Below are 25,106 nucleotides of genomic sequence, written 5' to 3'. Positions count from 1 at the left end.
TAAAAAAAAATATCCAGCCTATGTGAGGTGGTAAATTAGCTGCTTGTCAGTTATTGTTGCACAGTACCCTGTAGGCCCAGTAGTCTGCTGATGAAACAGAGGAGGCGCAGAGCAGGGATTTGGCTGACTGCAGCAGCAGGGACCAAACTCAGGGGACAACAGATGTGATGCTGAAAACCCCACACCATCCAACAGACACCCTCAGCGCTCTGCAGTACAGTCAACTGTGCTTAAAAGAAACGCTCATTAAAAAAATACACACACTTCCCCAATCAATTACACAGAGCTGACCAACAGTGTTTAATTAATTCATTTTGAATATTACCAAATCAAATGACAATTAAACTGCAACTGCTTACCCCTGGAACTTTCACATGCACTGTTTGGAAACCTTCAGGAAATGGACAGGGAGCATTGAGTACTTTAGTAATTCTATATTAATATATTAAATAAGTTTTCCACAAACCTGAGACGCCTGAGAACCAAATGCTGGGAAGTAACTAAGACTCTACAAAGAAGATAGAGGGGAAGAAAATAACTTAAACGCAAATTTAAAAAAACAAAAAACAAAACCATAAATAAATAAATAATATATCAACAGAAGACTACTAAATAAATAAAATCACAATTATTAATTCACTTGAACGCTTAATTGAATGCTGCTCACACTTTATACAGACAACATATGGCTTTATGTTGATTAATTTGCATGTAAATATACAATGTAAAACATTTATAACCAATTATTCTCGTATTTAATGTTTTTCTGAACAACCATCCAGGGAACGTTCTCTAAACATCTCTAAACATCCCCCATAAATTGCAGACTGAACACTAAAGACAGGTAAACACGTACTTCTGTGGTGATGACCTGAAATAAAAACATGCTGAATGCGGATAGTTTCATTCTGGTTACTTACGTTTGCGTTTATGTTAAACCAAATGGATCAATGAGATAATCTGCATGACAAACAGACAAACAGCGACCTGTTTGTTGTCCGGTTGAAATCTTTGCGCGGCGTTGCATGATGCTCCGCGGGGAGGGAGAGGGGGAGGGGCGGAGCTCTACGTGACACTTCGGCTGACAGACGTTCGGACCGCCCCCGTGCGTCTGACGTCACCGACGTCGAACGGGACTGTTTGTTCTGGATTTGGGGCGAGGAAGGTCTGCGAGCGCTGACACCCGACTGAAGAAGGTAAAAATAGCATTTACTGCCTTTGTGTGGATGACATTGGTACACCAAACGAAGGCATACAACCTCGGGGATCCGGTAAAAGGTTTACAATCGGCGTCGGTGGCGTATTTCCCGCGCTGTCAGTGAGCGCTTCGGCAAGCGGAGCATGAGCTGTCTTCGCAGGCCTTGCACCGGTTCGGGCACACGAGATAGATGATTTTTTTTATCCTTTAAGTGTCTGCGATTTGGTGTTATTGTGCATATTCCGTGTTGTATCTTTCTTCTCTCGGTACTTGTGTTGAGGTCCTGTCCGTGGCGGTGGACACTCCGTGCTGTCAGTGTGCACGTTAGCTGCAGGTCGGTATCATGCTAGCCAGCTAGCTGCTAGGCTGTTTGTTTGTAGCCCCGTAGGCCGTATTCGTGACATAAGTTACGTCCTCTCGGCAGCGTAGTTTACGCGCGATGGCGCAGGAGCTCATGTGAAGCGCGGCGTACGTCATTTCGAGAATATCAAACCCGTCCAAGTTGTATTCTGAAACGCCGTTTGCGTGCGGAGCTGTCACTTGATCACGGTGGACATGGCGATGTACTGACATGGAAGGTTAGCAAGGAAAAGGAGCGGAGCAGAGCAGCTCTTCAGCGAACTGTTGCTTTGCGTTTGTTATCTGTGCCAGTCAACGGTGTTTGTCACACGTCCTTAGCTTAGTTAGTAGCAAAATGTCCGAAACATTTCGTAGATACGTCAATTTAGCGGTGTACTTTCGCTTTACTGGCCGGGTGTTTGGCCTTGTATTCAGATCAGCTGCTGTGACATTGCTTCGCTCCTCCTCCACTGTAAATACTGAGTGCACGCAGTTCTATAGTATCGACAGTCACCGGCTCTTTGATTAGATTATCAGGAGATGATTGGATCTCTCAAGTCTCAGACAACAGCTACAGACTGCCCTTCAGTTAGAATTGATATAAGTAATCATTGAATATTACTACATAATAATACTAAATTACAATAAGGCTCATGAAACAAGTTCATAAAATGACTCTTTAGGGTCAGATATGCATGGTAGATTCTTGTGGTACAAGCCTGGAAGGTATTTTGTAACAGCAGTTTTATTATTGTGTTATATTATATTAACCAGAAAAAGTCTAGATTAAGATTATCAATCACTTTTACACGAGTGTCTTGGCCGAGACAGGCAGCAGCACAATTTAACATGTTACAGAGATACATAACAAATGAAATAAAGTTTACAGAAAGATTAAGAGCACATTACAGTTTCATAGCATTGCAAAAATATGTGTCACAAGTCATCAGTGTCAGTGATCATCCAGGGCCAACGTGAGTCAGTCATAACATTTACATTTAAACGGGGTTGCAGGATATTGGAAAAAGTGACATAGCAATATTTGGTTTTTCTGTGATTTGGTAAATATAGCGAGGGTATATCTTGCCAACTGCAAGATACATTCTGTGGTCAAAGCACTGCAGCCTGGACCACATGTGCACGGCAGCAGGCTTCATCATGTTCACCACATTGTCTGTTGTTGTATAGACTTGACATCTCTCGCTGGCATCCCAAGCAGCCACTGTTTCTCTCATTCCCGTTGTTCTCACTTGTACGATCATCCAGGAAAAATGCGGTTTGCAATCAGCGACTTTTCGGTCAGTCCTTATTTATAAAGTAGACTTTAAGACTTACGGCTGTGCTGTCTGCTGTAGCTGCACAATATTTCAGTTGCGACAGCTCTGTTTCAACCTGTGCCTTGTGTTTTTTCAACTCTGGGACAGCGACGTGAAAAAATAGGTGCGTGATGGAATTCCATATCACTTAATAATGTTGTTCGTGAGGTGAAAAGTTATCACATCAGTCATTTTTTTGTCTCTGCTTTCTCATGTGGGGTAGCACAGGCAGAGACATCTAAACTAGTGTTTTTGCTTTTTAGATCTGGCTTTGCACTTGTCGTACAGTGATTTGTGATGCTGATTTAAATGGTCAAACACATTAGTCGTGTTGCCTAATGTGGTGCCAACAGCTCAAAGACTCTGTCGACAACTTTTGGTCAATGTCACCCTTTCGGTTGCTCAAATATTTCCATACATCTGGCGTGCTTCTTTTTGCAACCAAATGTTCCTTTTTGGTGCACAGCAAGATGTTCCTCGCTCATTTTGCTGTGCACATGTCGAACCTGCACGTCAACAAACAGACTTCTCTCGTAGATTAGTCATGGAAGATGAGAGCTGTGCCAGTTTTCTTTTTGTATCAAGCAGCAGTGTTTGAGGTAATTTGTCTTAATTCACGTTGCAGGGAGTGTTAAGAACTATTAGGCACGCACACATCATAGTGTTGATGCTGAAACAGTATATCATGCAGTCCTATGTCCACGTTTGTCTGCTTCAAGTCTTCTAAAGTTGCTTTGAATTAATTTAGTCAAATCAGTCACCTTCTGGTGTTATGTTTTTGTTCCCGTTTGTCTTTCAGGAGAGAGAAACACTCCTAACATGATGCAGATAACAAGAATTTCAAAATGTGCAACATGGAACAGTAGCATAAAACAGGCGTCTGTCTTTTAGCGTTGTCAAGCATGCTTTGATACAGGAATAAACCTGTTAATACAAAGATCGAGGTCTTCTGGTGGAGGAAAGGCAGCAGACATCAGAGGATACTAAATGTCACTTCACAACAGAGAAGTTGAGGATCTGGAATGAGGCAGATCGGCTCACTGAGATATTTATGTGTATTTTTTAAAACTGCTTTTGAGCACCATGAAAAGACATCTGAGTTTCAAGGTCAGAGTTTGGCGTATTCAGCAATAAAATCATGCGCATTACATTGCTCCATCCTTGTCTTTTGGCTTGTTTTGAAGTTAGAGTAATATACTGTAAATCCACACAAGATAAACTATAGCTCAAGAGATCTATGAAACAACCTATAATTTGGGTGCACATAAAGCTAGGTGACACATCCTGAGGTCATTGTTGTCGTTAGAAGCTGCTTCTTGTGCTGGATGTTTGCTGGGGAATGAAATGAGAACATGTCAGTACAATCTATCGACGATGTAAAATGTCCTGGAGGGCAGATTTTTGGCAAAATCAAAGTAAGCCGTTAAGGGTGTTGTGCTCGCAACTTCTCTACAAAGGTGCAGAAAGTGCAGACTGGAAGCAAGGTGAAGGGTTATGACAGATACCCATAAGGTACAAGTACTTGTCTGACAAAAAGTGGTATCGGTGCATTTTTAGTTTTGACAGCAAAGAAATTATTGTTAGGGAGACAAAACTTGGTCGAGAGACTGTCTCAGGCTCACAAGTCTGTGCTGTGTAATGAGTAAGTCTCATTTCATCTGTACAGTTTTAGACTCTGGGAAAATATGCTACATTTTCCTTAATTGGAGCAGATTAAGTCAAGAGTTTGTAGATGCATTTCAAATTCTTTCCTTTCAAATTTCCAACATGCCATTCCGATAGTATTAAAAAGCCTCCTCCTGTACGCCTGTACCATGGAATCTGACCAGAGCTTATTATGGCGTAGCATGATCACACTTTCACCTGTTATCAAATTCACGTGTGATTCTTTGTCCTTCGTTTTAATCGGCGTCACTCCTTGATCTCTGTCTTACAGGCGTGACGCTCGGCTCTCTGTCCCTGTGTTGTGGTTTCTTTGGCCCCACAGCGTGTCACTGGCAGACATCCCGAGTTACCTCAGGAAATTGTCGCCTCACCACCTGAGATATGATCACACAATTGGATTAGACCACAGCTGCAAGGCAACAAACATGTAAGTTGTGATGAAATAATTGGTCCACTTAAAATTGGTGTAAGCAGATGCAAGGGTATGATCATGTCTGCAAGTTGTCAACAGCCTTTTGACCTGTGCTTGAAAGGTAAAGACAGGTCAAAATGTGCAACTGGTGAGCTCACCCTTTCTATAATCAGGGCCTTAGTGGACCTTTTCTTGATAATGTGAAAAAGGCATCATTTTCCCTCTGTCTGCTACAACACGGGCCAGAGTCAATGGCATCTGCCAGAAAAATAGGCATCAGTGCAGCGGGACACCACAGAAATATTAGTCAGGTCGTCACATTAAACTATTGTTATTATTGTTTTTAAATGAGTTGGACTGGGTCATATCTGATGTCTAATCAAGTGCTTCTCCAGACTTCTTACCAGAACAAGTACATTAAATGTAAATTTGAAATTGTAACACCATTCAGTAGATGGGCCTCATGTAAAAAAACATCACAGGTTTTATCTAGGACAGTAACTATAATAAGGTGCTACTCATAAATTGGACTGATAACAAGGTTGTCATTGCATTCGTTCCTACAGCTGTATGTAAGCTTTATATATAACATACATGTTAAGGTTACTTTAAAAAGGGAAAGTGAAAGCATCTTGGCTTACTAATTTTCTAGCAATGTATTTCGCAAACTGGTTAGTATTTTACTGTGAAGACACCACTTGGCTCCGCACCACCATCAGCTCAGCTGTGGTGCATACTCTGCTGCATGTGCTGCAGACAGTGCTGAGAGTGTTTTCTGTTAAGAAAAATCATATTGTCGTATATTGCACAACATACATGCTGATACAGATATATCTTTTATAGGCCAATGTTGGCTGATGTTTGCCGACTGATATAACAGTCGGGCGCTAAAAATTAGTTCTAATTTTGGCTCAGAGTGTTGAGCTGCTTTGTGGTTGTTAAGTGTTTCAGAGTAAGTAAATACGAAGTAGTTGCTTATAGAGCTGGATAGCAGCACAAGTCTGTAATGTGTTTACTTTGTCTGATTCTATGATATGGGTCAGAAAGGTTGTAAGTGAACAGTCTTTGCAGTATTTGATCTTAAGTAAGAAATCAATATTTACTCCAAGAGGCTGTCAGCTAACAGTTCGTAGGTGATGTGGAATGTACGCTTTTGTTTGTGCATGCAAACAGAGACACCGTGTTCTCAGCGTCTGATCTCTGTTTAAGGGCAAACTGCAACGAGGGAGAGAATGTGGAGTCCATAAAGACAATCAGCTGCAGAGTTTGACTCACAGCTGTCAGAGCAGCTGAAGTGCCAAAGATGGGCTGTTGTGTGTTTTCCTTGTGGGGGGGAAAAAAGTCGACCTTTTGCCAAGTAGTCTCCGTCTCTCACACAGGGGTCTTTGAAGCTGATGGAAAATGCAGACACTGGTTTCTGACAGTGAGACAGATAATTGAGACTGACCTCGTAAGATGCAGCTTGATATTTAGTCAGTGTGATAGTGGTTTGGTTTCACATTTGAGGTGTTAAAAATGATCACTAATGCGAGATGTATTCTGGGAAAGTTGAGCCAGTGTTGGCGGCGCAGAAATAGCAACGACAGCGGAGATGACTCTTTTGTTGATCGTCTTTTCAGAGAGTCGCGTGAGGAGTGTAATGGCCTGAGGGGGGTCCCCCCGGTCCCACCTGCCCCTGCCAGGTCCAATCTGCCTAAACTGTCTGCTCAGCCACTGCAACCCACCACAGCGATGGGAGACGGACTGGAGGCAGGCAGCAGCCAGAACCCTCCCTCCGCCCCACCACCTCTCCCCTTCAACCCTCCACCCCCTGAAACATGGAACCCCTCCAGACCCAAGCGACAGACCAACCAGCTACAGGTAGCATGATTTCCATTTGTGTGTTGACACATGTAAACCGTGACATCAGTTTGAAGGTTTTGTTTTGTATTTGTTTGTTTGCTCTTTTTCAGTACCTGCTTAAAGTGGTGTTGAAGACATTATGGAAACACAACTTTGCATGGCCCTTCCAAGCTCCTGTAGATGCCATCAAACTGAATTTGCCTGTGAGTCACATGTTTGTGTGTTTTTATACGTCTTTAATCAAAGTACATAGTCCATTACGCACAGACAGCATTAAACTAGCCACCAAATTAGTATCACATGCAAAGCAGGACACAGTAGCACAGGTGGATGTGCCACCTGGCAATAAAATCAAATGTGCCGCTGACCTTTGGGCTTTGCTTGTCCATGAAAAGTAGCATTTCTCACAAACTCACTTCCTCATTGTGCACATTGTGACAACTTTCTTGACCTCTTTGATTGAAAACACTTCTTCTTCTGTGGTCTTGTAGATGTCACAGTCATCAAGGAGAAACCTAGTACTACCTGTTCTCTCAAATATGAAAGAAAAATTACTTCACCTCCTGAAACTTGCACCGTGTAGTGAAAATACACACAGAAACATCCAGAACCCAGAGCAGCACCCCAGTTTCACTTTCTATATGTTATAATATGCTTTTGGATCCTGTTAAGCAAGCTGGCCAGGCTGCAGTGCTTTAAATGTGTGCTGCAGGTAACAAATAAGATTTATGTGAATTGCAACTGCACCGCGGCAGCAGTGTGCTCTCGACTGAAAGGAAAGGATGAGAGTAGGGCTGAAAAATGTATCATATTAAAACATTTAATTTCAATATCAATAGTGATTATTGATCATTTTTAATGACCTCCTTTTAAGAAAGATGAGAGAATAAACGGATTTATTTTAACTGTACAAACCTTACTTACTTCGGGGTAAAGGGATGTGATGGGTTGTTTGTGAGTTAGGGAGAGAGCACACTTGAAGTTTGTTTAGGTTTATTTATAAACAGACCTGAAAAAAATCACTTTCTCATATTTTTAAATTTACGTTGGTCTAGATAATTCAATTATCTAATACTCTTTACCTGCTTTCCTTCCAAAAGGACTACTACAAGATCATAAAGATTCCTATGGACATGGGCACGATAAAGAAACGCCTGGAGAACAACTACTACTGGAATGCCCAGGAGTGTATACAAGACTTCAACACAATGTTCACAAACTGCTACATCTACAACAAGGTCAGACACATTAGATGTTCGAGTCACATATGGCTAAAATGAACAATATATTGTCAAACATTTCATCATTCACAATAAGAGAGAAGGCATCTATGCACCGAGCTTAATCCCTCTAATCATGGTCCTGTGTTTGTGTGTTTAGCCTGGGGATGATATTGTCCTAATGGCAGAGGCCTTGGAAAAGCTCTTTCTCCAGAAGATTACAGAGATGCCGCAGGAGGAGACGGAGATTGCTGTGGTTTCCAAGGGACGCAGAGGGGGCCGGAGGGACTCGGGTATGATTTCTGGGATGTAATATAGACCTGAAAATTTCAGCATAATAGGTCTTTATAACAGAGGTTGTAATTGTGGACATTGTTTGTGTACTCTGAAGACTTGGAGGAGCAGTTGCCATGAGTCAGTTGCAATGAATCAATTGCAACGACAAGTAAACGGTAGTAATCTAACCAGCCAGGCTTGTATGCACGGTCCTTTGTTGTCTGTAATGGTCCCACCCATTTGATCAGTCACACCTAGCGTGAAAGATTTTTTTTGTTAAACACGTTTTGGTTGCTTCATGCCCATTAAGTGTGTCCATGCCCACAGCTGAACATTTCGTAATTAGTCCAACAAGTTTAAAGTAAGAAGAATTTCTGGAGTTTTTGTTTCCTTGACCTCATCTTTCACATTGTGTATTCTTCCTTCCAGGTATGATCACAAAGTCAGATTCAGGCCAGGACTCCTCCTCCCCCTCCACCACCCCACATACACGAGGCTTTTCGTCCCCTTCAAGCACCCCACACACCAGAGGTGCGCCCGCCCCTCCAATTCCCCCTGCCCTAGCCCAGCCCCTGGTCCAGCCACTGGTCCAGCCCCTGGTCCAGCCCCTGGTCCAGCCACTGGTCCAGCCACTGGTCCAGCCCCTGGTCCAGCCACTGGTCCAGCCACTGGTCCAGCCCCTGGTCCAGCCTCTGGTCCAGCCTCTGGTTCAGCCTCTGGTCCAGCCTCTGGTTCAGCCCCTGGTCCAGCCTCTGGTCCAGCCTCAGCCCCCTCGTGTGCCTCCTACACCCACCAATCATGCATCCCATCTGGGACACCAATTCCCCCTCTCAACTCCAGACGTCCTGGCCCAAGGCATGACCTCTGTTCCCCCTCCAGCTGTGACACACCCAGGCCTCCATCCAGCCCCCATGCTGCAGAGCTCTCCTGCCCTCATCAAGGTAAGAAGAGATCAATGTCCATTCTTATTACACACAGGCTGATTTTCAATTTCTAACCTGCAATCTCCTTTGTTTCAATAGCAAAGGAAAAGCCAGAAGAGGAAAGCTGATACCACAACACCCACAGCCAACGACCAGCTCAGTGAATCATCTCCAGTCTCTGCAGAGACTCGGCCACGCCGAGAGAGCAGTCGCCCATCAAAGCAACCCAAAAGAGAGGCATCACAGCCGGACTCTCAGCATCACCTGGGAGGAGGTCTGGAGACGGGCGGGACAGTTACACCGAAACGTCAGGAGCAGCTGCGTTCCTGTGCACGCCTCGTCAGAGAGATGCTGTCTAAGAAACATGTATCATATGCCTGGCCTTTTTACAAACCTGTTGATGTAAGAGCTCTTGGCCTCCATGACTACCATGACATCATCAAGCACCCCATGGATCTCAGCACCATCAAGGTGATTTTATAAGAATAGGGGGCCAACAGATATAATAAACATCTAAAGCTACTAATAAATTTGAATTCACTTCAAATTTGATCATGGTTACAATCTGCGTACAGCCGTGTCCATCCCCCACACCCATTATATTTGCCTTTTTTCATAAAGGCTAATGTACACATCTGCGGGGATTATTATTTGAAATGTTGGAAGATCTGGATAGCCTAGACCCTTAAAAGAAAGATACAGCATGTATGGCTAGACCTTGTAATGACCAAGATAAGAGCTTAAAAGTAGAGGTAGGGAAATTACCTTGAAAGTAGCCTCGGGTACATTTGCTTCAGTAATAATCTTTGTATGCCACTTTTCAGCTTGTCAACTTGCATTTCTCAGTGCAAACACTAACTAGATTTTAATTACTGGAGTGCATTTGTTTATTTGTCTCTTCTAGAAAAAACTAGACAACAGAGGGTACAGAGACGCCCAAGAATTTGCTGCAGACGTCAGGTTGATGTTCTCCAACTGTTACAAGTACAATCCTCCAGACCATGATGTGGTCGCCATGGCACGCAAACTACAGGTAAACACATCTCACATACTGACACACAAACCAGAATTAATGTTATATGTACAGTGTTTATGTGTGTGAGTGTGTGAACACTTTTCTAAACCTGAATAAGAGCAAATCCTTCCCGGTAAAGTGCAGCGTGTTAGAAAAGCATGTTTACATCCAGGGTTTTTAGAATGACATTTTCAGCGGTCGCTACTTTTGCAGGTTTGGTAAGTTACATGTCAGTATCTGTTACGCTGGCTGATCACAAAGAAAGTGTGTTGGCATGCTTCTCAAAATTTAAGACCAGTATATTTAAAAGTCAGTGTTGAGTGAGGTGTTTTGTTATTTTTCAAACCTCAGCTATAGTACTGTGCCAAATCCCGAACATAGTTTCTTATTAAATGTACAACATCAACACATGTTAAAACATTTCATGTTCTAAAAGGACATTTTTGAAACACATGTTGTTTTGTCTCATGTCTGTAAAGAATATTTCTGGAATATATTTGTGGTTCTCGTCGAGCTCACAGTGCCTCCCGCTGTCCTCTCCCGTCTAATAGGACGTGTTTGAGATGCGTTTCGCCAAAATGCCTGATGAGCCAGAGGAGCCTGCCCCTGTTCCCACCCCATCGTCGGCCCTCCACCCTGCCCCCTCCACTCGACAAGCCCCGCCTCCTTCTGCTGTCTCGGAAGACGACAGCTCTAGTTCCTCCGAATCGGAGTCCTCAGGAGGAGACTCAGAACACGAAAGGCAACAGCGATTGGCTGAGTTACAGGAACAGGTTAGAGGATGGAAAATGAAGGGGGAGGGAGGCTTATGAGACACAACAGGTGGGTGGGCCATGCAGAACAGCTTTGCCGAACATGGGTGAATGCTGGAACACAGAGAAGCAAATGCACAGATTCGAGAAGTTTTTTTGTTTTTGTTTGTTTTTCCTCTCTTAAGACCACAACTGTGTGTGTTTGTGTTGTCTAGCTTAAAGCTGTCCACGAGCAGCTTGCAGCACTCTCCCAACCGCAGGCCAGCAAGCCCAAGAAGAAAGAGAGAGAGAAGAAGGAGAAGAAGAAAGAAAAGCACAAGAAAAAGATGGGGGCAGAGGAACCTGTGGAGACCCCTCCCCTTGCGATGCTTCCGACCACGAAGAAGAACAAGAGCAGCAAGGAACCTATCACCGTGAAGAAGGAGAAGAAAAAGCCCGGGTGGGTTTTACAGAAGTCCTAAACTAAGTGATGTTATTGTAGCTGCATTAACTGGAACTAATCTAATCATTTCTCAATCGCAGTAAGAAAGAAGGAATTAAAAACAGCCGCCCAGCTGTTCCCCCTCAGCCCGGGCCAACCCCTCTTGTCCCCTCAGCCTCTCTAGAAGCAGAGGATGACATAGGTGTGTATACGACGAAACAGATGTGTCAAGTAGGAGTTTTGCTTATATGCCAGGCACAGATGAAGTCAAATTATCTTTAAACAGAGCTCCAGTGTCAATCCACTGCAATGCCTTCCTCTCCAGATATATTCGGAGGCGTGTCCACTGACAGATGCAAGCCGATGTCATACGAGGAGAAGCGCCAGCTGAGCCTGGATATCAACAAGCTACCCGGTGAAAAACTGGGCCGAGTCGTGCACATAATCCAAACGCGTGAGCCTTCGCTAAAGAACTCCAACCCAGACGAGATTGAGATTGACTTTGAGACGCTGAAGCCCTCGACGCTGAGAGAGTTGGAGAAGTACGTGTCCAGCTGCCTCCGGAAGAAGAAAAAACCATCAGGTGAGCCTGTTTGTATGTGAGCTCAACACTTATTTTAAAGGACTGTCGTGCCACTTTTGTAGTAGATTTCCATGTGAGTGTCATCCCAGATGTGAGGGTTGGGTTTTAGCATTCATAGTTATACAAGCAGCAGAGGTTCTTCAAGATCCCTTATAAAGACCAGTCGTACCTCAAGTTGTAGAAGCATCTTTACTTTGAATTCTAAACTTTCACTTTAGAATCTTTACCAACAAACTGCCTGTTGGTGAAGATGTCATCAAAACAAAAATAGGCCTAACTGGCCATCGTTAATAGGCGTGTGCTTAAAGTTTTCACAATACACTTGAGCTTTGTCTTGTAAAAGTCATTTTTAAGCAGGGCTTTAGAGTGCCACCTTTTTGGGTGGAGATGCGACCAAAAATCTGTCAGTCACGTCTCACCACACATCATCACAAGTAACAACAAGTCGGACAGCCAGCAACATGCGTTACAATCACAGGACAAAATGCCACCAAAGCATGGCTGTGAATGTTAATAAAAAACAAAAAACACGCACATCTAAATTTGTCCCACGCCATGACAGATGTAGTATGATGGTGCCAAAGAAGAGCCCCCCATCGTTCCTATGAACAAGAACAGGTTAAAGTCCATCATTTAAATAATGTGTTGAGAACATGAATGAAACCTACAAAAAAGGTGAGACTCTCAGATGTACTATGCGTAGTGAAAAGGTGCAACGTAGTAATGTCCTGCGGCCCCTAAAGGAAAAAGTACGTTTAAGGCATGTTTCAGTGTTAAGGTGAAGGTTAGGGTTAGGGTTATGCAAGTAGCAATTATGTTTCAGATAAAGTAAGTTCTCCTGGAATTTTGGGGTAAATGTAAATACATTTTAGTTTAAATAATGATTTAGGCTCCAGTTATCCAACAAACATGTCACTGGCAATAATGGACAGTATAGTAATTAAGTGTCAAACCTGAACTATAGACGCTGTGCTGTTCTGACGGGTTTTACGTCTCACTGAATCGGCTCGCTCACCAAATGGGATGTAACCGGTTCTGACTTTAACACGTCAGAGGTTGTATATCTAACGAGGCTCGTCCGTCTGTCGGTTTTTGATTGGAGTAATATTGTGAATATTGGATTCATTTTCTGAATGTTGTGGATGTTTGTAGCAGCAGAGAAGCCTCTGGAAATGGCCAATGTGACAAAGATGAAGACGGGATCCTCATCTTCAGGCAGCAGTGATTCCTCTGATAGTGAAGACTCTGAGAATGGTAATGTTCCCACACCACGGTGCACCAGCGTGTCATACTATAATGACTACCAGCTGTAATGCTTCAACATGTGCTTCCTCATTTCTTATACTTGTGTGTCTCCACCTTCGTCTCTCACCGCAGGGCTGGTTCCCAAGCAGAAGAAGACCTCAACTAACAAGGACACCAAGAGACCGCACCACCAGTCCCTCAGCGGAGTGGGCCCCATCGCTCCTCAGCCTCAGACTCAGCCTCAGGTGGTTCAATGCAAACCACCACCATTTGTCCCCCCTCCCTCTGTCCCTGTCCCTGCTCTGGACTCGTCCCAGTTGTTGACACCAGGATTCAATCCTCTGGCCCACTTCATGAACCCTCACCTGACTCAGTCGAACACAGAGTCCAATGCAACCATTACTACTGCTGGTGCCCCCATCGCCTCTGGCCTCCTCAATGCAAACGCCCCCACCAGCCAGACGCCCAGTGAGACGCACCCCTTCCTCAACCAACATCCCATCATACCTTCTCCAGGTATGTAAACTACAGCAGCGCTCTGCTAGTGAATCTGTAGTTCATGTCAATGATCATTAATGTGAAAATGTTAATACTTCTGGACCTCAGAACTCGCCAGCAGATTTAAATGTCATATTGTCTTGAAAAAATCACCGAAATAGCACCATTTATAATAGAAACTGTAAAAACAAAGTGAATTGTCAGGATCCATCTATGACGTGGCATTTCGCTGGGACACTTTTAAGTTAATCCAAACCTAAAATCAGGCTATTTCATTAAAATGACTTAGTGGAGGAGTGAAATAATTGCTCACAAACTGCTTGGGGTTCAGGGGGATAACTGTTGCAGTTTATTTTCGTTCTTAATTTCAGGTTAACAGTTCATTCATTTTGTCTGTGAAAAGTCAGACAACAGAGACAAGTGCTCGTCACAGCCTCCCACGTTTCAATGCAACTCTGTTAAACTGCTCGTTTTGTCTGGTCATCACTCCAAAACCAGAATAAATAACTGCTTCAATGACAAAAACTTAGAGAAAACCCCTTTTTGTTGTACACATCTTTAATTTTGTTTTCTGTTTCCTCTTTTCTTTGTTCCAGCGATCCACAACGCTCTTCCCCAGCAGCCATCGAGACCTAGCAACCGTGCAGCACCGCTTCCGCCCAAACCCCCACAGCCTCCCCCATCCTCGCTCCCCTCCCTGCCTCCGTCATCCTCACCTCAGCTCCAGCCCTCCCTTCCCCTCACCCTTCCCCAGCCCGTCCACCGCCCTCGCGTCCCCTCGCCGACATCGCACGGCATCCTGGGTACCCTCTCGGCGCAGCCTCCCCAAGCCCTGCTGGAGGACGACGAAGAGCCAACGCCCACCAGTTCTGACACCCCGCCGCTCAGCCAGGTCCACACCCTCCTGCAGTCGCTTCAGCCCAGACCCACCCCGCAGACGCAGCCGCTGCACACGCATTCACCCGTGCAGGTGGCCTCCCAGCTGGCATCATCGATGCACACGCAGGTCATGACGACAGCCGCCCCGGCGCTGACGCAGAGACACAGCTCAGGCCACGCGCACATGCAGCAGCCGTTCCCACATACGCACACGTCGACGTCGCAGCAACAAAAAGGGGGGGTCCTGCAACAGAAGGTACAACAGTTGCAGCAGCATCAACAACAGCCATCACCACGAAGCAAAGCAGAGCCTTTCTCAACAGGTAAGATATCTTAATACTTAACGAACAGACTCAGAAACTTGTGACACCTGCTGTTGATTGTGAATAGGTTGCGCCCTCCCACTGGGCTTCATTGACTGACGCTACATCCACACTGGTAGATTTTTACGAAAACGATCTCCGTCCAGATGAGCATATGAACACAGTTTCAGAAATAATCATACGAGCACACCAAAAAAACACGCATCACGTGACCCGTCAGGTACACAGGGCATGCAGCGCCGGTGTAAGCACAAGGCAGGAAGTTGGTTGCTTAGTTAAAGAACTACGAAGGAAGAAGAGCAGCAGCATAAAGTAAGATCAGAGATTTCCCGAACTGCACAACAGCAGCTGCCATTAACATCAAGGCCAGCAACGTCTGCAGTTCTTTATCCATGGTGGATTCACCACCGGTAGTCAAGGCTACTGTCTTTGGTTTTTTCTGGAAAACAGCCATGAGATATGAGTGGAATGAATCAGAGAATGACACATACTGGTTTCCAAAAGTCTCCGTTTCTGCCTGTGCAGGCTAAAATGCAACCCCAGAGTTTTCTGACTAACACAGGGACCACAGCTTTTCCTCAGCTCTCTGTTTGGGACGTTGGGCGTGAACGTAGCACAAGTTGTGCATTCAAAAATTAGCACGTATTAGTGTGTATGAAGCACATTTGTATGCAAATTTCCGACAAGCTTTCACATCATATACGGCACCACAATGCCAATGTCACACCTGTGAACAAGTTTAAACAAGATCCAACAAAACACTTTATACTCATGGAAAATAACTGCAACACAAAACGAAGTCCTGCGTAGTCCTGTGTAGTGTTACATGCTAGCTGCGTCTTTTAAGAAGAGTTTGTAAGTTACTCGGTCAGGACAGCAGAGCTCAGAGCTATAGATTCACGAGAGGCCAGATCGTTACATGACCATAACACACTGGTTCCCAAACTGAACGTTATCAAAGAGATTAAAAAAATGAAATGAATGCAAGAAAAACGTTTAATATTTTCTGACTCTTTGAATTTAAAGGTTAAAAAAAAATCCACGTGATCAGTACCATTGAGGGTAAAACTTATGTTCACACTTGCAGTTCAGCAGAAATTATGCATTTTAGTTCTGTTTCGCTTCATGTTCACACTGGAATTTGTTTTTTTTACCATTGAACCAAATGATACAAAACAAAGTGTATATATATCAGGTCAGAACCTGATACTTAGAAAATGGATAAAGAAGTCAGAATAGCACCAAGATGTTCTTCTTTGCACACACAAATGAAGATATGCTGCGAAGAGACGGCAGTTCTGACGTCTGTACTGAACTGAAACGGACAACTTGGCTTCTGTGATGACAGTAACGAGGTTTGCTCAGGTACACACATCCTGGTTTTGGTTCAGTTAAGACGTCTGGGCCGGCCTGTGTTCACATTTGAGTCAGAGCTGCACTGGAGTGTTTTTGAAAGCAGACCAAGATTGACCTGTTCACAGGGTTTGGGTCCATCGTCCGGCGTGCACCAAGGTTCACATTCACACCTGTTTAACTTAAATGCACCAACAGAGCAATCGCAGCAGAGTTTGTTAAAATCAAACGAAGTGTTAACTCGGTACAATTACGTCTAAAAAACCAACCAGCCAAAAACCCTCCTGACATGAAAAGCTTTGCTACATGACTGTTTCTGGTCTGTTCCAGCTCCTGTTTTTAACTCTGCAATCGCAGGAAGAGGGCATTGAAACAGCAGCTGTGCTAAAGAGAGAAAGTCAAAACAGTATTAGAAACTTCTTACAATACAGTCATGGTTGAGTTTCTCTGGACTTGTTTGCCTTCAGCATCTTGCACAAAGTCAAACCAGCTTAAATATATATTGTGTCATACCAGTGTTTAGCCATAATGTGGAGCCTGATATCTTCCTTTAAAGGACCGCTGTGACCAGCAAGGCCACTCTTATGTGATCACTGGTCACAGGTGGAGAATTCGTCCTTTTGTCTTGGGCTGCTCATGTTGCATATTGTAGTCTGCAGTGGTGAACAACACTACTTTAGAGATTGATATTGTCCCTGCACACATGAAATTTGAAATCAGATTGAATGGTGGTGAGATGCAGTATCTTTCTCTTGGTGATTCTAGGTTGCCTGCGAGACAGCCCCTCTCCTCTGATGATGCATTCTCCTCAGATGCCTCAGTTCCATACAATGGGACAGCAGTCACCCTCACAGACCAAGAAGCATGTAAGCAATTCACCGGCGACTATGAATTCATGACTATAGGTGTCAGCCACACAAAATGTCCTCCGCATCACGTGCATGAGCTTGTGTTTTTAGACAGTTACAGTTTAGAGATACACAAGTTTGACAGAGAGAACTAATCCATTTAAATGTTGGAAATATAATTTTCCAAAAATTATGTTTTTTTTCCATCATGTAAATGTTCTGGTTTGTCTTTGTGTAGGACCAGAGGTCCAACCTGGTGGGGGTCAAAGAAGAGAAGCCTTCTCAGTCACCAGTACTGCCCCCTTCACCCTTCAGCCCTGTCATTCGTCAAGACACACACAAACCCGACAACAAACACAGTGAGTACAAGAGTATGTGGTATCTGTCTGTTATATCTGAAGCTTTAAAGGGTAACATTTACTTACAAGGAGAAAAATGAATTGCCCAAATGGCGGCGACTAAAGCAGATATTACAGCATGTTAGAATATTAACTGTCATATTCTCGGTTTCTCTGCTGTGGTAATCAAAGAGTTAAATGTTCAAACGCTACCCACAGTCACAGCCATGTCATGGTTGTGTTGGATTCAGAAAAGTATCTACAGCCACTTAATGGAAGCATCACTGTTTATAATCATCCGTCCAGCAGTCTGAAGGCCTTGTAGGAGATGGGATATGTAACATAGTGGTTTTATCAGTCTGTTAAAGTGACGGCATTCTGCTATTCAGACATACGTCACTTTTAGGTTGATGTTCCTCACAGCTTCATTCAGACATACCGACCACAGTGACAGAAAGAGACACAGTACGGATCCAATAGTTGTTATCCATAAATTGGACACGTGATGTATAATGCACTGATAAGCAAAGTACTTAATATAAGCCAACACTGTCCAAAAAAACAAGTTTATTTTTGATTTTTCAAACTGAGAAACTTCTGTCCATATGTTGTAATCTATCTACTAACTTCCCTACAGTAAAATAAAAAAAAAATACTCTCAACAGCTGTGATGGAGCTCAGGACTCAACGTGAGGATGGTTGTTATGTAACCAATGATTTACCTGCAGCTGACCAACTGTGACTCAGTGCGACAACTCACCTGTCTGAGGTGAAGAAGAAGCACACAGCGTGGCTAGCTGTTAGATCCCGATAAATCCCGTCTACAAGTCAAGGATTATTCTTATGTCATTAAGTTACCACATGCGTAAATGAGCGCAACTCTCTCAGTTTGAAGATGCTCAGATATGAACCCTGCTGCTGTCTGATGCTGCAGATGTTTAGTAAACTCAGAGGGAAGAATGTGGCAAACAGCTGGAGGCAACAAACGAGACTGTAATTATTGAGTCTCGTCCATCAGACCTGTTCTGTCCTCATCACAGTAAAGTTTTATTTTTATGGACATTTCAGGTTGTAAAAAAGTAATAAAAAATAAAAATTTGCTAAATTATAATTTAGTGAAATAAGCATTGTTTTTGAATTGTGGTCGAAAAAGAATAATGAAAAAAAAAAAAACTGTCCCGGACAAATTAAAGCACTTTGTTGATGAGCAGTGGGCCAAAATCAAAATACCTGTCAACAGGTGCATGGCCTCAGATCAGTACCTCCAAGTCCAATCTTGTTCATTAGTGATGGGAAAATGGAGCTCGAGGTGGACAGGCGGCTCGGTACGGCGTCAGCAATAATGCGGGCGCTGTACCGGGCTGTCATGGTGAATAAAGATTTACAAGTCCATCTACTTCCCAACCCTCACCTATGGTCACAAGCTTTGGTTCGTGACCGAAGGAACGAGATCGTGGATACAAGCGGCCAAATGAGCTTCCTCCGCAGGGCGGCTGGGCTCAGCCTTAGAGATAGGATGAGGAGCTCAGACATCCGGAGGGAGCTCGGAGTAGAGTCGCTGCTCCTGCGCGTCGATAGGAGCCAGTTGAGGTGGTGTGGACACCTGATTCAGATGCCTCCAGAGAAGCTTCCTCTGGAGGCCTTTGAACAGGTCCACCTGGCAGGAGACCCTAGGGCAGACCCAGAACCCACTGGAGAGATTGTGTCTCTCAGCTGGCCTGGGAACGCCTCGGGATCCCCCAGGAAGTGCTGGAAAGCGCCACTGGGGGGAGGGAAGTGGGACGACCTGCTCCGCCTACTGCCCCCGCGACCCGACCCCGGATAGGCGGAAGATAAGGGAGGGATGGAAGGTGCAGAAGTCCGATTGAGAGTTACAGAAAACACTTGATTGCAGTGATTGGCTCAAAGGGTCGTTCAACTAAATATTAGTTAACGGGTCCCATCAAGCTTGTTTGCTTGTTTTTGTTTTTTTGTTGTTTTGTTTTTTTTTATATTTCTGTTGAACCACAATTCAAAAACAATGTCATGATGTTCATTGATTTTTATTTATTATTACTTTTTTCAATTTCTACTTTTTTCTATGACAGCTGTTTTCTTTCCTTCTTTAATGGGAGGGTGTGAATACATCTGAGGACGACTGTATATGAAGCAAAGACATGCAGTTTCGAGTTGTGCTGCGTTTAAAGTGGTACAGAAATGTCTAACCTATAAAGATTGCCGCGACAACTTTGACAGAAAAGGATGCTGCCTGATGTCTAATAAGGGGCTTATGGTGCTTGTGTGTAACTAATCTCCATTAATGTCTCCCTCAGGATTAGATCTGAAGCCAGTGGATGGTTCTCGCCCAATTTCTCGCCTCCCAGACTCCCCAGCACCACCATGCTCCCAGCAGGATAACAACAACATCAAGCAAGAACCCAAAACTCCCATCGCTCCTAAGAAGACACAGGTGTGTATAAACATGACATGAGAAAGTAATATGGACAAAGTAATCGATAAGAAGCTTATTTCATCTTGATGAATCACAAGAGTCACTCCACTGAAAAAAGACAATGTGGGAGAAAGAAGGAGGGATGACTGTACAGAGGAGGAATGAACTGCAGTGTGGAAGCTCCAGTGGAAATGCACAAACTCACAGAGATGGAAGGAATATGGATGGAAAATCTATCACTTATCACTCCATGTGAAGTGGCACACCATGATGGAGCTCCTCCTGTCTGCTGGAGGCAGCGTGGAGACCAACCTGCAAACCATTTTCATATCCTGTGGGACTGCCCACTTATCAGACAGTATTGGAATGATGTTCATGGAGCACCACAAGACATTTTAAAATGTGTAATTCCTTTTGGAATCAAAATAGTTTATTTTGGATGTTTACCACAGGAATGGAGAAAAAAAAAGGATAAATATCTATTGAGTGTTCTGTTGGTTGCACGTAGGAAATCAATAACTAAGAAATGGTTATCGCAAGATATTCCCACCATGGATGTAACACTGGATATTTATAAAATGGAAGAGATGACGGCAGCTATGAATCAAAAACAAGACTGGTTTGTAGCATGTTGGGGGGAAAATGGGTTGCATACATAAAAATGATAAAGCCCAATGTTAATTTCAAATTTGAAAAGTCAAAGACAATGAAATGGGCACCCCCTAATGTTCTGAAAGACCTTATCTTCTTGTCTTTCTTTCTTTCTTTCTTTCTTTCTTTCTTTCTTTCTTTCTTTCTTTCTTTATTCATTTAGTCGTTCATTTTTTCCCTCTTATTTTTGTTTTATTTTTGATGGGAAATAGTTTTTTGAAAAAGGAACATTGATAATTTGAGCATATGTTGGCATGTCACTGAAAATTGTTTAAATTGATAAAGAATTTAAAAAAGAGAAAGTAAACTAGTAAACAGTAAACTAGACTCCTCTGTCTCGTTTATCAGTTTGATCATTTTCCTACTGCTCACTCTCCTCATTGTGTTTTGCTTTTCGTCTTCTCCCAGGACGTGAAGGTAAAGAACAGGGTTTCTTGGGCCATCCTGGCTCAGAGGTCCCAGTCCACACCGGCCTCCTCGGTGCGCTCTTCCAGCGACAGCTTCGAACAGTTCAGACGGGCGGCCAGAGAGAAGGAGGAGAGAGAGAGGCAGCTGAAAGCACAGGCAGAGCAGGCCAGGAGAGAGCAAGAGAAACTACGGTAAGCAGGAGCAGAAGAAAGCACAAGTCAACAGCTAGACGAAGATGTTATTAATTTTTAATTTTTTTTTGCCCACCTTCCATGCAGTGATTGTTTTCCAATGTCGGACACGTCACAACCAACTTGGAGTCACTTGAATGTCACTTGAGATGCGTTTGTCTCTGTGGATATCTTCATATCCTGCAGCATACGTTAGCTCATGGTGCCGTGATGCTCAGTGTTCCGCCAGCTGCTGTAAATGTCTGACGTTCCCACCAGCGTATAAACATAAAAATCAAGCTGACTTTTAAAAAGTCACGCTTTGATCTGAAACTTTTAAATGAACTCTTTACATTTACATGATTATGGTCATCTGATATCATCACAACATCTATAGAAGAGTTGACAATCGTTTTATAAGATGCTGTCAAATTCATCTTTAACTTTGTATATTGCGTGTTTTCTCCCTATTTGATCTGTTTTTTAAAAAGGAGAATTACACTCAAAATACAATATATAGCAGATAGACACTCACACTGGATTAGTTACAATAGCATATTAACATTATTATCAGTATTTGGTTTTGACAAATTATTAGTTGTTGTCAGTACATCACAGATCTCTGTTTCACATCAAGTTTCTCTTCAAGTCAACTGGAACGTTTGAGTTTTAGGTGATTTTTGTGACTGTACTGTGATTAATGGAAACTAACGGCTGCATACAGCGGAAAAAAAGAAAAAACAAACCCGTTGCATCCTTTAGACTGTTATACTAATCGAATGGTACAGCACATGTGAGTTGTAGTAATTGATTAACATTTATAAATAATTCTTCACCCCAGAAGACAAAAACTTTCCTAAGTCGGGGTTGACTAAGATCTAGTCAGGTGATGAATTACACACTTCTTCCTCTGTAGTGTGTCTATAAAAACCTATTACACTAAGTAATGACTCTGCCTTGACCAGGTGGAAGCAGAAAATTGATTAAAGGACTCTCTTTTTGAAAAAAAATCCAGTTCATATTCTGTTTTTCAGACTTTTCCTTCGCTGTGTAGCTGCTTTGTGGTGCATCTAGAACGTCTGCAAACTTAGAAAACTCGATGTCCACCTCAAAGGGGGTTCCTACAGGAAATCCTGCTGCTTACCTGAAACATTTTCTTCTGTTACTTATTTACATCACCATGTAACACATTTGCATAACACCTGCTTAGGAACTAAACAAACAAAGAATGATCCGCTCCCTCGCGGTCCACCATTATTCCTTCACTAGAGCTGCTTCTGCTGGAGCCACATTCCTAAAGTCATAGATGTGGGTTTACGAGGTCGTAATTAGACAGAAGTAAAAATAGAAGTGGAGAAGAGGATAGTATGAGAAAAATAATGTTGCTTTTTTTCATGTTAAAAGCATAGAACTATAATCTAGTTGGTCTCTAAAACATGAAACTGTAATTAAACTGTCAGCTGTCTTACTGTTGATGTTTTTTTTGATCTCGTAGCCGTGACGATGAGGACACGATGGAGCAGGCTCGCCGAGCGCAAGAAGACGCCCGCCGCCGCCAGGAGCAACAGTCGCCGCTCGCTCCGACACCTCCAGCTTCGACTCCGCCCACTCACTCTCCACAGGCCCCGCCTCCACAGCCACAAGCCCCGCCCACACCCAGCTCAGCTGCGCAGAACGCTCTCGACCAGCAGAGGGAGATGGCACGCCGCCGCGAGCAGGAGCGGCGGAGGAGAGAGGCGGTACGAACAGAACCGTGATAGAGAACCACTGTTCTTTTGTTGGAGGTGTTCCGGCTCAGCCTTCTAACGTTTCTTCTCGTCTTCTCCGCAGATGGCCGACACCATTGACATCAATTTCCAGAGCGACCTGATGGCAATTTTTGAAGAGAATCTGTTCTGAGAGGAAAAAGAGGTTTAATGGCGTGAGAGAAGGACACACATAAGCAAATTATGAAATGCATATAAATAACAGTGCTCTGATTCACACGGTCGCCGCTCACACACACACACACACACACACACACACACACACACACAGACTTACTAGTAACTGTCCCTTTCTCTCAGTAGTTGAAACAGCTGGCTTGTGTCATGTGAATGAGAGAGGGGGGGAAGTGAAAATGAAACCCTCTTTTCCTCCAGCCTCAGATACATTTTGGTGTCTGGCTCGGTCGAAGACAGACACATAGTCGGCTTCCTCGAGGAAACGGAAAAAAAAAAGGAGGAGACAGAACTTTTACATAAAAAAATAAATAATAATGGAGAACAGGATTTAATTTAAGAAATTAAGTGAAAAAGAAAAAAAAGCTCGATCCCTCGTGTGCTATAAGAGAGACGGGGGTTTAAAAGGAATGGGTGAACAAACAGCAAACGGACAGATCACTTTGCTTTTATTCTTCCTCTCTCCTAACCTTGTCTCTCTATTATTTTATTCTAAGTTGGATTTTAACTGAGAGGCTTGGACTGGGGTGGTCGAGTTTGTCAGGTTCAGCCGTCATCTGAGAGTCTGTCGTTTTCTCAGGACACAGTGGGAACGAAACACCCTGGCCACATTCGCACACTTTTCTAAGACCTCCTTCCTCCCCTCACTTCCTTCTACGTCTCGCTCTTCAGTCACGAATCAAAGAGGTGGAGGCTCCAGCCTGTGTTCTACATCCGAGGGCAGTGAGGAAGGAGTGATGGCATTTTAAAAGTTTCGGAGTGTGTCCTTTGCCTTAGCGCTCTGGCCTGTAAACTAATGATCACACCCTGCAAATTATACATATTATATATAAATAGATACATGAATATATATTATATACGACAAAATGTCAATGAAAAAGAACATGAGAGGGATTTGGATTGTGGGGAGCAAAGCTCGTCTCTGTGTTGATCTCTGGTTTTGATTTTGTAGAATTTACTGTAAAGAAGAAGAAAACTTTTTTATGATTCTATTGAGAGGATTGTTTCGTCTGTCTTATTCTCTCTCACACCTTTTCTGTTTCTGTTTTGTTTTTTTTTTTCTCAACTCTATGCCAAAACCAATCTATTGAGTGCTGCAAGTTCATTCACATTTTTTACATGTAAAATGCATCTTCTTTTCACTTTATATTAAAGGCTGTTTTTATTGCTATTTAATTTTCCTTTATCCCCTTTTAAATCCGAAGTTATGCAGCAGTTTGCTCTGTAATAGTTTCAAGAAGCGGTTTCAAAAATCAGTTTATGTGACTACTTTACTAGGCCCCATCATTCTGTAGTTGTTTGATAAATCTGCACTTACATGTCAATTACTTACATCTTCATTTTGTCATTATTTCTTTTCATCATGTACATGTTTTTAGCCAGTCGTAGCCGTCTCGTCTACCACTATCTTCTTCACAGCTTCTGCAGTCTGTATAATAGGTTCTCGTTTCTGAATCTGTCTTTTAGTTTTTATTTTTTGAACTGTTTTCATCGTCCAAGGTAACAGTTTTGGGATGTCGTGTGCCATTGTGTTTTACTGGAAACGGGAGCCTTTCCCAGTTTCTACAGCTTGGCCCAGAGATCCATGAGTGTTTTCAATTCTATAATCACTTTTTTTTTTTTTTTTTTTTTAAACGTTTCATTCATTTCTTTTCTCTTTTCATATTTGATTGTTTTGAGTTTATTTTCTTTCCTTTTTCCCTTTGCTATTTTTCTTTGATTATTTTACCCAGAACAATGTGTTGGTATGTTGGTGAGTGAGGCATTGAGGTCAATAGATTCATCTTGTTCAGAAATGGAGTACAACATCTTTTTTTAAGAAAAGTATTAAAATAATATTTAAAAAAATCTATTTTGGGTCGTACATTTTTTATCTTCTTGACTGTTCTTCTCACATGTTGTATATGTGCTGCCAACAGGGGGAGCTGTAGAGAAGGAAGAGCTGCAGTTTGCTCAGCGCTCAGTGAATTTGTGGCTCAAAGTACAGCTGAAACCAGAACTTTACATACACTGTATAGAAAGACAAACTTTTTTTTTCTCTCACTGTCTGACATTAAATC

The 25,106-nt window shown here is 43.1% G+C and overlaps 1 protein-coding gene across 3 annotated transcripts; it reads left to right on the top strand.

Annotated features, from left to right (window-relative positions):
• The first annotated feature begins 1,124 nt into the window (after positions 1 to 1,124).
• Positions 1,125 to 24,894, top strand: LOC103367027 (bromodomain-containing protein 4-like). Of its 3 annotated transcripts, none has more exons than XM_008294920.1 (22): positions 1,125 to 1,196; positions 4,790 to 4,945; positions 6,550 to 6,790; positions 6,883 to 6,975; positions 7,873 to 8,010; positions 8,153 to 8,285; positions 8,698 to 9,209; positions 9,291 to 9,662; positions 10,096 to 10,224; positions 10,758 to 10,979; positions 11,174 to 11,397; positions 11,481 to 11,581; positions 11,705 to 11,962; positions 13,118 to 13,216; positions 13,340 to 13,723; positions 14,302 to 14,907; positions 17,026 to 17,126; positions 17,347 to 17,467; positions 19,759 to 19,895; positions 20,937 to 21,127; positions 22,602 to 22,845; positions 22,937 to 24,894. In XM_008294920.1, the coding sequence occupies exons 3-22, from the start codon at positions 6,662 to 6,664 to the stop codon at positions 23,003 to 23,005; spliced, it is 4,263 nt and encodes a 1,420-aa protein (XP_008293142.1). In that variant the 5' UTR covers positions 1,125 to 1,196; positions 4,790 to 4,945; positions 6,550 to 6,661; the 3' UTR covers positions 23,006 to 24,894. The 3 variants fall into 3 exon arrangements, with proteins under 3 accessions (XP_008293142.1, XP_008293140.1, XP_008293141.1); XM_008294918.1 differs by having other exon boundaries at positions 13,115 to 13,216; XM_008294919.1 differs by lacking the exon at positions 4,790 to 4,945 and having other exon boundaries at positions 1,135 to 1,196; positions 13,115 to 13,216.
• Positions 24,895 to 25,106: the final 212 nt, after the last annotated feature.

The sequence above is a fragment of the Stegastes partitus genome, unplaced genomic scaffold (assembly GCF_000690725.1).
Source record: "Stegastes partitus isolate 25-593 unplaced genomic scaffold, Stegastes_partitus-1.0.2 Scaffold1007, whole genome shotgun sequence".
Taxonomy (NCBI): domain Eukaryota; kingdom Metazoa; phylum Chordata; class Actinopteri; family Pomacentridae; genus Stegastes; species Stegastes partitus.
The sequence above is the reverse complement of the archived record's forward strand: the minus strand, read 5'-3'. Positions and strand labels throughout refer to the sequence as shown.